At 37.0% G+C, this 13191-nt stretch overlaps 2 protein-coding genes across 6 annotated transcripts in view; one reads left to right on the top strand and one right to left on the bottom strand.

Moving 5' to 3' along the window:
- EPHX1 (epoxide hydrolase 1) overlaps positions 1–13191 on the top strand; it is a 330376-nt gene that overhangs the window by 234192 nt on the left and 82993 nt on the right. The gene's annotated exons all lie outside the window — the stretch shown is intronic.
- LIN9 (lin-9 DREAM MuvB core complex component) overlaps positions 1–13191 on the bottom strand; it is a 40087-nt gene that overhangs the window by 22721 nt on the left and 4175 nt on the right. For 3 of the 5 annotated variants that reach the window (XM_050895053.1, XM_050895056.1, XM_050895058.1), the window contains exons 2-5: positions 7673–7705; positions 6540–6634; positions 2594–2698; positions 517–650 (exon numbers count right to left, since the gene is read on the bottom strand). In XM_050895053.1, coding sequence (XP_050751010.1) covers positions 517–650; positions 2594–2698; positions 6540–6634; positions 7673–7705 — 367 coding nt within the window. The remainder of the gene's footprint in view (positions 1–516; positions 651–2593; positions 2699–6539; positions 6635–7672; positions 7706–13191) is intronic. The other 2 variants (XM_050895054.1, XM_050895057.1) reach the window with 2 other exon arrangements.

Below are 13191 nucleotides of genomic sequence, written 5' to 3'. Positions count from 1 at the left end.
ACGCAGATATCTAGACAACAGCTGAATAGTCACAACCCAGAGCTCTGTTAGTGATCACAATAAAAACACGATGATGGGGAAGAAATATCCAAAATCAACATTTACACCTTTTAGGGAAGCAGCACCTTATGAAGAAGCAGTCTCCTTCCAATCCCCTGTGTGTAACACTGATCCAAGGGTTCAAAAAAGTCTAAGTGTTCTGATAACTTCCTGCTTAAGATGTTAAAAACATTATGAATAAAATCTTGTATCTGGTAGAGGCAGAGGTGATAAAAAGAAAGTTACTTCCATGAAGGAAGGCTTTCCATAGAAGGCTACCCAAGGAACTACCCAAGTAGGTTGCTCATTATAAAAAGGAGAAAAAAAACCCCAAAAAACAATGAAATAATTTTCAATAACTAATAATTTAAGAATAAACTTTGGAGTATCTAACCAATATATGGAAATTTGCAGCTCAATTTCAGAAAATGACTTGTTTCTGTACTAATAAGAGATAATTACATAAAACAAACATACTTATCTATATTTGAATAGAACCATTCATATATGCACCACTTGTGAGCTTTGGGAAGTTTGAGCAGGTTACGAAGCCGTAAACCAATCTTCTGTGATGCCTTCTTGTCTGGTGTTGGCATTGTTGTATTAAACTTCTAGGTAATAGAAAGGAAGAAGAAATAAAGGAAGTAGTTAAACACAGTGTAACATTCTTCAGTATTCAAATAATTAAACTAGATTTTCTTGATAAAAGTTTGCACATTAATAATTGTTACATTCTAATCACACGTACTGTTTCATGACAATTTTTTTGTTGCAGATCTATAATAATCCTTACTGCATTATATCAGCAAAGCAATCAAACATAACAGATGGCAAACTTTAGCAGGATCAATACAACAAATTATCTCTATACAGAGCTCTTCTAACAGAAACATTTTCCAACACTGAAACTACATTATTGGTAACAATAGCATGGCACTAAAGTACACACAGACTTCAAAAGTTTGAGGCACCACTGAACATTGTCTCAAGTGAGCAGACGTGATGTTGCGGCTCAGATGCCAGCAACACCAACTGCCTCATTTGCATTAGTGCTTCTACTCTTGCTAACTTTTCTTAAACTGAGGATGAAGCTAGCACAGGAACGTAATACAGCCAAAGCTTTGAGCAGAGTGTCTGCTTTTTACAAAACTGCAAGAGAAACTAGCATGGACATAATCAATCAAGTTTTAACTACATTTGAAAGCTATTTTATAAATTGAAGAAAAACCACTGTCTTAGATTGCATGCATAATACATAGACCTGCGTTTAAACAAGACCGTAGAAAAATAATTCTGTAATTTTGTTCCAGGGATGGCTGTCTTAACTGACAGAAAGAAAAACTTATTTGCAAAAAATAACAGCTTTTTGAGAATATTAGTTTAACTGGGTCCCCATGCCATAATCAGTTGTTATCCTTCCCCAAACGCTCAAAAGTATTTTGACTTTTAGTAGCAGCAATAATAGGATAAAGCATAAGGTAGGCACCTTGCTGGCTCCAGCTGCGCTTAACCACTACCTTCTAGATACAGGTCCCCCTTCTCCCACTGGAACTCTGGGAAACAAAGCCTAGCAGGTCAGCAAGATCTGTGAGCTACGGCAGCTGCAGTCCCTCACAAATGTTTATCTAGCAATCACTGGACCTCCTGAACCAGACATTTAAGTACAAACCAACCGGGCTTAGAACGTTATCCAGGCCTTTCTATTGTTAAGAAATCATGGTAATGAATAGAGAAATGTCATGGTCCTCGTCTCTGACAAAATGGACCCAGCAAAATGGCAACTGCTAAGTCTTCCCCATTTGACACTGCACAGTACAGTTCAGAAGGCAAATAAGACCAGTATTCAAACAGTACTTTTTCAGTGTGGCAAATTCAGGCTCATAAGGTGATGGTACAGAGAAGTGATTCGGATGACAGAGGTACTAGAGAGCCAGTTCTTTCAGACTGAGAGATGTTGCCCTGTCTAACATAGCAAATAAAGGCTGAGAGAAATTACAGCTGCTCTTTCATGCTGTATCAAGGAGTAGACAGTCAAGTGGAGGAGTAGAAAAACAAGCTGTTTGAATTGGAGAACATTATCATTACAGGATCAAGAAGGTATAGATGGCCATGAATACATTTAGGCTACAAATCTAGAGCAAGTTCCTAACTGTTGGAACACATTAAGTTCTATAGCAGCCTTCTAAATGATGTAGTCAGTGCAAGAAATCTAGTCAGTTTTTAACTGAAGCTGAATAAATTTATGCAGACTACAGGATACGATTGTTTGCGGGAGCAAGATGGGCAATTAGTCTGGAATCCTTTCTAGCTCTGTACGCTTATGTCCAGGATCAAAAAGAACAGGTACTCCCATAAACAAACTGAGGAACCCAGTTGTAAGGAAGAAAAATATAAATCTGTTTTGAATTGTGGCTTACTCCTAGCAACAGCTTTCCTCACAAGAATATTCATAAACTGATAATGCAACTTGAAAAGCAAATGTATTCTAATCTTCAACTAACACAGATAGGCTTGTTCCCCTTTTTGGTAAAAATATCTGCATACATGTAGGTACCTGTGGAACCATCGCAACCTTCTGATTTCTTTTGGGTGACCTTGTGTTTATTTGTCTGTCATCTTCTTCACAGAAGAGTCGACTCCGTTTTGAATTTCTGAAGGGCTGCATGTATCAAAATTAAGAATGAATTACAAGAAAAAAAAAAATCTGATTTCTCTGTTCATGCACAGAATTCACAGTGAGAGAAATGGAATGCCTTTTCTCTTGCCACCTATTGGTTTTAAGGCACATGGTACACAATAAATAGTGCCTCCTAGCAGTTAGACATCTAAGGGCTGAGAGAAGAGAAGAAGGAATTTAAGATTCCAGGCTTTCCAATGCTAACTATAACCCATTACTATACTGCTGGCCCAGTTCCACGGAAGTATTTAGAACCTAACTCCCACTTGTTTCCAGAGGAGTTAGGTGTCTAAACACTTGTGTATCTAAGCTTAAAATAGACTTTGCTTTGGTTATAAGCACATCTGTTAAAACAGTTTGTTCTGAATTTTGGGTCAAAAAAAAGTTTATTCAAACAGCGTATTTGTTTTGGTATGTTCTCAGTAAAAACATTAGCTGGATATAATTTTTTTGCAAGGATTTCTTATGAGGCTAATAAAGTATTGTGGGTTTGTTGTTTTTTTAACTCATTGAAAGTGCCTACACTGCAAAATGCTAAGAAGCTGAAGTCTGAAGAAACTAAAGCTTGAATAAGTCATGTGAAAATATTAGAAAAGAGAAGAATTTAGAATTTATGCTAACTAAAATTTACTTGTGTGCTAAGATGTTAAAGCTCAAAGAGAATTAGAAGGCTGATCGAAAACAAGAAACCATATTGCAAATGTGTGTCATGAAAAAAATACTTCCATTTAGTTATTCCTCAACATTTTACCCTATGACAAAAAACTTGTGCTTTCAATGAGGACAAAAGAGTAACCTATGACTAGCTGTTAGTCCTGACAGCAAGCAGCTTTTCCTTCCATGAAGACTTTGTGGCCAAGCACAGGAGCCAGCCACAACTGAAATGTGTCTCCTTTGCAGAACCCCAAGACTGCACCCTGTAGTATTCCTTCTACTTCAAACTATTTACAAAGGTGATGAGTAAAGGCAGAACAAATGCAGATTTCACTTCTTTCAGTACAGATGGTGAAAGTGCTACAAATTGATATGGGTATGAAATCTGTAACACCCACAATGTGAAGAATACTGAGGACAAAGATAAGCCCTTAACAGGAATCAGAAACAAAATAAATCAACAAAGTGAAATAAAACTTCACTAATAAGCATTTACACTTAGGAAAGACATTTAGTAAGTTTGTGACTGATTAAAGTATCTGTTTGAAAAGAGATATTCTCTATTAAATTAATTAGTGGTAGCAAAAAATCTGTCCGTCCCATGCCATGAGAACAGTTGGAGCTTTCCCAGGGAAATGTGCCTTTCTTACTCTAAATTATATCTATTTTATAAATATAACTACACAAGTGTATTTAAGTAACAGTAGTGCCCTGTATGTGCTAGACACCTAAGCACATTCAGCACACAGAAGAAAATGTCCATTCCTTGTAGATGTTACAAACCAGGAAAGAGACACACTGAACAGAGGATCTATATATTGGCAAGGTAACCAAATGGTGCCCACATCATATTAACATAGTAATTAGTTTATCATATTAATTTTTATGGATGTTGTTTTTCTCTCTTCACCTAGATACATCAAGTTCTTTTCTTCATATCTGCCAGTTCCCTAAACCTTCAGAACAATCTTAAATTTCAATTACAACGTCTTTATGTTCTTTTATAACATCTCAGCCGTCCTTGACAAACCATCACCCTAAAAAAGAAAGGTCAGAACTATTCTAACTTTTGAGCAAGAAAACAAATCCACAATCCTGTTCCAACAATAAAAACTCTTACATCACAGAACTCCAGGACTTTTTAATCACAGCATTCTGCCCACAGGATGAAGAGCCAGGTTCCTATTGACTATCTGCAATTATATTTTAGTCTTGACATTTGAGATGCTGGTTCCAGAACAACATTTTTCTCCCAGATGTCTATATAGTTCTTCTTGATTTTATGACACTATATCAGATGAAGAGCATGTGCCAACACAGGAACACAAATGCTAAAACAATCCAGACAAAACTTAAGAGTTCCTTCAACCTTATGCTAAGGCTACGATCCAGATCAAGAGAACTTTTTTACAACCCTCAACAGAAGCTGCCAAATTCTATTCCAAGGAACTATCCAAAAAGGTAAGAGTGGTTCATCAGTCTGGATTGGCAGTGGCTCACACGAGAATAAAATAACAAGCGTCGTAAAGAGGTATCATCCACATTAGCTAAACAGGTCAGGCATTTTTGGAAAGATTTTTCAACCAACAGTACAACATATTTGCAAAACTTCCAGTGTTCAGGGAACTCAAACTAGTACAGAAGACTGCATCATATCTCAGCAACATGGACGACTGCTAACACATCAGACTATACTCTGATCTTTCTCCCAGCTTTCTACAGATACTGAGCTACATTCAAAGTTTGACTCTTTATTTTTAATACCTACAGCCAGCATACCTAAAGATTGACGAAGTTTTCGTACAAATGTTATGGCTAGTGACTTCAGTTTGTTGGCGCATACAATCTAAGTTACTGGTAAGGCTTGTTTCTGTGAAAAGATGAGTATTCCTGGGGAACAGCTGAAAACTGTGACATGAACTCCTGCAGGAACTAAGGGCCATCACAAAGTTCTGGTCACTGTCTGGAGCTGCATTTTGTAGACCTTATATTCTCTAGCATAAACACATAGCAACATGTGTGTATATATATCTGTGTGAATCCTACCAAAATAAAAACCTTCTCTGTGTAAGTTTCTCTCTACAGGGAGAAGATCACAGAACAAGCTACACAGGATAGATATTAGTCACATTGCTTAATGCACTACTGGATGCTGCTCAGATATTTTGATTATGTGCAGAGCAGGCAAGTGCGATAGTTTTCAAACACAATGTTTCCCTTCCAATAAACAAACAGTTCACAAAAAATAATGATTTGAATAAAAAAAAATAAAGGTTATAGTTGGCAAGTTGGTTGCAATTACTGTAGAAGAAGCCAGCACCAGAAGAGTACAGGAGAAATATCTGCCTAGCAATTGAGACAGTATTTCATATACTCTCCAAGGTGTAGTAAAAAGAGCACACAGTATTACAGATGTAGACAAACAAGGCACTGGGTGCAATATAGCTGGTGGCAGAACCAAACCAAAATCACATAATTCGGTAAGGTAGAGGAGGTTGAGAATAGTCAAGAAAGGCTTGAATATGATACAACGGAGAAAGAAACAACAATGGAATATTTCAGAAAGAGAGAGGGAAATGGTCAACCCAAACACCAGACACATGCGCCCTTGGAGGCTGCAGGCTCGTTACCTTTCATTCCCCCACCCCAAGGCTGTTCTTTAATGTAAGGTCTCCTATGAGACCTCTCAGAATACTACATGACATTTCACTGACATTCCTTTATTTTTATTAAAATCTGCCCCCCAGAAGGCACAATGATGGAAGTGCATTACGATATTTTCCCTTCCTTGTCTTTATGCATCAGTTCTCAGCCATAATTAGAAGTGAGATTATTTCATGAGATAAAACAAATGTTTGATCAGAAATGGCGATTCCCAAGTTCAAGGTGGTAGATACAGTACAAACATTTCACACAGCACTTGCTTTACAAAAAAGAGAAAATTATTACGAGCTATCTTGAACAAGGTCAGCAATTTAATTTGTTTGATTTTTCATTTATAAAATATGTTTTCATCTCATTCAAACTGTGTAGACTGCTTGTGAAGGACATAGTTTAACATTCGGAAATTATGAAAAATATAAATCTCAGCCAATTTTTTTGATCCTTAAATTTGATTCAGTTTGTGGTATTTTACCAATCCTGAAGTTGTCTTTCTGTTGCTTCTTACCATTTCCACTGCAGAACCAGCATTCTTGCTTTTCCAAATGGGTGTTTTCTGCAGGGAATTATACTTTTCATTCCACGAGCTTGATAAACTTCCTTCTGTTGTGAAGAAATCATGTCATTAATACACATATACATATATTTATGTTTTAACATAACTACTATCCAAAAGCTACTATAACATCATCAACTAGTAATATATTTTTGTTACTTGCAACATCTTCTTTGGATTCAACTACAAATGGATTTTAGATTTCAATGTTTTTATTAAATTGTTCTGAACACTAATTAAAAAAAAATTGAAAGAGATTTTCAGTACAAGGAGAAATATGAACAAAACATTTTTTACTCCTGACAACATTTAGATTTCTTGAAACCTCCTTTGCTGGAACCAGTTACTTCCACTGCCACGTTGACACACATCTAGACAGCTGTACTGTGGCTGTAACTGAAACCTGGAGAAGGTAAAGCTCTACAAGACCTGGCCTTCTTCTGGTTCTAAAAAATGATTAAGTGGGTGCACACCAACAAGTAAATCAAATTTTATTGAAACAAACCTATATTAGTTACAACGTATTCAACAGACCATGTCTTCTTCCTTGTGTAATATAAGCCTTGTAATATATGAAGAAACTTTTATTGTTGGGCAGATTGTAAGTATTCAAAATTTGTATGAATGTTCATGAAGACAATTTCAAAGAAAGATATAAGAAACAGATTTTTGATTTAGCGCACAACTTGGTGACAGAAAACACAATGAGATTGTGAAATTCCTTCCTAATGTAAATTTTGTCACATGTACAGGTCTTGCTAAGAATCCTTCTCCTATCTCATCCTCAAGAGAGGAAAGATTACCTCAATCTTCTCATCAAACCTGACTCCTAGGCAGTACTTGGGAAGAAAAAACCCATTTCAGGAATTTCACCCAAAGAGCAGTGTCTAAATACACCACAGCATATGTAGTTTCAACCACCAAGGATTATTAGTCTATAGAACTAACAATTATCCACAATAAAACCAATCATATTTCAACAAAAAACTTTCTTCAGTGTTATTTTCTTGAACTTTTTGAAGCCAGAAACTAAGTACCCCTGAAAATCAGATTGGGTGCAAGTAAATAACACATTAATTTCGTACCTTTCAAGCTGACAAGTGCTTTTGCTGAAGAACCTGCAATATAACAAAAAGTCCACATAAATCATAAGTTATTTCAAACCATACAACCTATGCAGAGTCTACTAATTCTTAATTAATTCTTAGGCAGAAAGTGGAATTTAATATTAAATCTTTCACAGCTGAATGAGTGAACCCAGTGCGTCCTCCACGGCACTAAGTATAGCATTGTATGTTTATTACCCAATAAATCTTGAAAGCATATTCATGTTTTGTTTTTTCCCTTAGTTTCACATCTACAAAACAGCTTGAGAGGCTGAGCACTTTTGTTTAATACAGCAAATTCTGAACAAGCTTTATGTCCAAACTACATACTTCCATGTGGCTGCTTGTTTGATGCAGTTGCAAATATATTATACAACTGAGAAGGAAACTGTAATGAACTTTTTTTTTTTTAAATTATTTCTACCTATTCAAAATTCTTCAATGCCAAAAATTTCCATGAAAGCAGTAGTTTATGCTCTCTAAGCTTGGTTCACAAGTAGGGAGACGGATAGTTAGTTGCCCCCTGGTGGAACCTCCTTATTCAGAAAGGCAGCAGATTCAGATATTATAAATGCAGACAGGATCCTTAGTTTGCCTGAACTGTTCAAACTGTGTAACGTATCCAGCAGAATTTCACCGCTCCCCTTCCACTGCATCTGTAGGACCTCTGCAGTGCTTCTGGGCCAGGAAGGACAAAACTGGGCCTGACTACAGCCTTCATGCTCTGGAATTTTCAAATGTCTCTGTAAGAATGAGCTGTTTGAAGCAACTACGTTAGCAGAGTGGAAAGATATTTCTGCATGACAATGCTTCCACAGATTCATGCTTTTCTCTCAGATCAACTTTATCTTCCCAGTTATGTTCCAGTGTTGCAACCACTCCTTCTTGCATTGCATCCTCTTCTCCCCCTCACTTTCCCCGCTCCCTCCTTCAGCTTGTCTTTGGAACTGCTGTTCCAAGAACATTTCCGACTCCAAAGGTCTGGAAGTTCCTTTTCTTGTGGCTGTCCTGTATCTAGGTCCTAACCCCACTAACTTCACAGTGCCAGAGATCCTTGCCTCTAAGCAGATACATTCCAGGGAATATCACAGAGCCAAAAAATGAATTATTGTCCCTTTCCAGGGGAACAGAGCATTTTGGTTTGGGGTGGACTGTTGAAGAGAATACTGGTGCAGCAATGGCAAAAAACCCCCTACATTCCTTATTTTTTCATCATATTATTTTCTTTGCTGCCATCTTATTATGCCATGTGTTAAAAAAAGTTCAATAAAAAAAAGAAAAAGGAAAGAAAGTTTCTATTCTTTTCAAAAAATAAAAAAAAATGTTTAAGATATGAAATAGAACTAGTTTTGACTCAATGGTGGTTTAGAGGGCCTCCACCCCAGTATCTCCCAAGCTGTTCGAATCTACAACAGGTAACACAAACCTGGGCTATACTATTGCCCTTCTTGCACATTTCTTTTCGGACATATCACCTTTGTCGGGTTGGAGACCTAACAGTGACTGGTACAGGAACATGCTTCTATGATGACCTGATTCACAGTGAATTCAGCTCTTGTAACTAAGCTGTACGTTAAAGGTATCACAGAATTAAAGCTTATTTTTTCTTTTAAATTTCATACTAATAATCAGATACTGTACACTGTGCTTGCATAAATACATGGGTACCCTATCAACCAAGAATGCAGTCCTGAACAGTAATAGTAAGAACAGTGAAGAACTAGTGTCCCCCCCAAATTAACATAAGAGATGGTGGGAAATGTGTGCAGGGATTAATAAGTACACGCAGTTTAAGAACATGGGGAAAGTACATGTCATTGGGGATGGAGAGGCAGAAGCAGGGTCATCACGACCGTCAAATGGAGGAGATGCTGGCTTTTCAGAACGGGTCACTATGATCTTCTGAAAGTTCTCAGGCACTTCATCTGTAAGACTGAACATACAATCATTTCCCTCTTTTTCTGACTATCTTGCTCATATGAATCAAGCTCAATCAATTCAGTCAAGGGTGAATATGTCAACAATGGAAATGAAACAACTCAGCAAGAGGCAGCAAAGCTTTATATGGGAGGTGGTGTCAATCTCATAGCTGAAGTGCCTGAGATCCTTTGCTAAACACCAAACTCAAATGCTTCACCTGTGAGGCTGATGATGGGTCAGCAGAGCAGGGCATTAGATGACTGGCATCAGAAACAACAGATAGAGACGTGACGGACAGCAGAATGTTACTGCGCTACCTTGTAGCTTTATAAGATTACCACTCCGAAACACCATTAGTTGCCAAGGACTTTTCCACATGGGATAGTTAATCTTCAACAGATGCATGCTACAATAAGGCTGCTCATTTGGTTTCACTTAACCTGCAACTAAAGTAATGTAACCGGAAAAGGGCATCTTTATTTAGGAATACAAGTGTCCAAATAAGAAATTCCTGATCTAGGCAAGTTCAAAATTAAACTAAACTATTTTAATGTAACAAGTTGCAGAAAATTATTAACACCAACACTTCTGTAGCTTAAAGCATTAGAATACATGTAGGATATCAAAACGGCAATAGAGATGTCCATAAGCTTCATTTTACCTTAAAGGCAACAATATGATACATGGGTTTTCCTGTCAAGTTCTTCTATAATGATTTTAGGGGCTACTTGCAACACCACCAAACTTCAAGGAATACAGTACATCTTCCTACTTTTTCCATTTAGTTTGGCAGTACTGTACATACTACCAGGGCCACAAAACCAGAAACTAGGATGATCTTCTAAGCAATAATGTGTTACAATAAAAAACAACCAACATGTAATACAGATAAAAGCATTTCAGAAACTATAAAAATTGCGAAGTGATTCAGGATAGATTAAGTTTATTAAAACTATCCAAAGTTTTAGTTAAAATAATTATTAGATTTATAATATCCCACCCTTACATTAAATGCCAGTGATTTTGTACACTCCTGTTCTGAATAACAAATATATAATCATAGGCATTCTTTTTAACTAGCATTTTAATTATAAACATAGAGATTAAAGTAGAATATACACACATGCTTGAATGTAAATACCTATTATGACAATGACACAGATTTAATTTCTACAAACATCAAACACTTAAAAAACAAATGAGTGGAAAGGAAGAAATAAGGCCTATGCATCATTTAGGGTATTACAACCAAAATCTACTTCCAGCTCCTCCAGGTTCATAGGATCATGGAGGTGACTTTCTTAATACTGAGAGTAAAAAAAACCTCAACCTAGGGAGGAAGTACAGCCAGCTCAGCACAGCAGTGGCTCAGGAATTAGAAGGCCTGCTTTCAGTAGCCTACACTGGCAAACTATTCCAGTGCAAACTGTACAATTGGCTTAGCCTTGTCTTAGTATGCTATTGAGTATTGCTTTGTGTATGTTGTTAGTAAATTAATCACTTGAACACAGCGTTCACACGACTAAGTTTGAAAAATTAGGAAAGGATTCAGAACACAGCTAGGAGAAAGATTTGAAGATCTAAAAACATGCCTTATTGCGAGAAAGTCAAGACACTCCAATCTTGTTCTTCCCAAAGAAGGTCAAGATCTGCACTGATCACAAGTATCTACAAAGGAAGATAATTCAGACAGTAAATAGCTCTGCAGCCTTTTTTTTTTTTTTTTTTACAAGGAAAGGCATAACTAGATCTATTTGTCGGAAAATGACATTGGATAAGTTTAGGTTAGCAATGAATGCAAAGTTTAACAGATTTTATGTAACTATACTGAGAAAGGGCATGTCAAGCTCCCTATCATTCGAAACCTTTAAACCAAGTTTACATCCATTTTTAAAGAGAAAACTATAGCTAAAAAGGAAGCGTGGAATCGATGCACAGAAATTCCAAACACAAGTATCCTAGCACACTTAATGAAGAATGTAAGACGATTATAATGGCCTTTTCTGGCCCTAAAAAAAAAAATTTGTAAAATATGTGCACCACAGATGTGCAGTAAAAATAACTGTGTGCTAGATTATGAGGCATTTAATAGTATGATAACAGGAAGCTCATTAGTAACTAAGAGTCAGGAATAAGTGTATTTATGTGTTTTATAACACTTGCAGGAAATGATTTTCAGGAAGTCCATGTAAAACCGAATTAAAAAGAAAAAAAATCAACATTAAAATAAGCTCAAGTCTGCCAAGTCTAGCACGATAAGAACCCTGATGTTTTCATGCTCGGCTGGCTAGAAACCCGACCGGCTTCAGTGGCTGCCAGTGTGGGGTCCAGCGGATGGACAGCTCCCCTAGTTCTGAACCGCCGCTCTGCCTGTGCCGGCACGGCAGCCAGGAATCGTTCCTCTAGCCCCAACCTCCTTCTCCCAGCCCAAGGGAGCACATACAGAGGATTACCACGAAAAGAACCTAGAAAACCTCCTCTAACTGCTCTGCAAGCAGTACGAACAAACTTAAAAAGGAACTCTGATAGTTTGCCCTCCAAAAAGTATTTCTGATGTGGAGACAGGCTTTGAGGCATGGGAAAAAAACACAAAAGCTTTTCTTCTTTTCAAAAATTAAAGTCGGGTTTAAGTTTAAAAACAAGCATCTCTTGCCTCCCCTCATTTGAAAATACCGTAACTGAACAAAAGAGGTGGTGTATGACTGCAATTCAATACGGGCAGTTGTGGATGCCCTGATGTACATTTTCAGTACTAACATGAAGCAAAGCAGTTTAAACACAGCTTCTCAACAGCTGATCTTAAAGTTTAAACATGAACACAGACAAGCACATTACATTTGTGAAAGTGTTTTCAGATTTTTTTATAATGAATTCATAACAGCTGATTACAATTTTGAAAATAAAGGTTACAAGTAACCACAGGGATGTTCCATAGCTACTGATTTTACTAATGGGTGGGCAGAGGGGCATATCTAAATCAATATAGAAAATTCTAGGATCCAGATAAGCAATTACATAATGTAAAATGTTTCCTCTCCAGATCGTTACACTATTTTGCCTAAATTCTGCACAGGTGAGCAGTTATTTTAACATTGGTTGCATGACTACCTCAAAAACCTATGTAATTAAACTACATCGCCAGCATAAAAATGGTGTGACAGAGGAAACTCATGGAGAAGAAGGGAAAAACACGAGCCTTTATTATAGATTGAATCATTAACCCTCTGAGAGGTCACTCATCTACACAAGCACAGCATAAGTTGTTTCAGCAGAGGAAGCATCTCAAACGATTGGCCACTAAAAGGATAGCTTATTCAGGAAAGCTTAGAAAGTAAAAAGCACACATCAGAGGAAAAAGTGGCTTTGGGTAGCTTTTAAGCTTGCCCAAAACTTTGGGCTTGTTGAAGAGGTAAATAAATAAATAAATGAACAATAACTTTTCACTTCAAGCATGAATCAGTATTTCCTTCATGTTATGAACCCACTAATAAATTGACATTTGTGTATTTCCAAATCCTAATTTAACTACTGGACAGAAGTCAGTTTTTCAGCCATGTGAACCCTTTTACAGGACTTGT

Source organism: Gymnogyps californianus, chromosome 3 (genome assembly GCF_018139145.2).
Source record: "Gymnogyps californianus isolate 813 chromosome 3, ASM1813914v2, whole genome shotgun sequence".
In the NCBI taxonomy this organism is placed as follows: Eukaryota; Metazoa; Chordata; class Aves; order Accipitriformes; family Cathartidae; genus Gymnogyps; species Gymnogyps californianus.
Note: the sequence above shows the minus strand (reverse complement) of the source record. Positions and strands in the feature narration are given on the sequence as shown.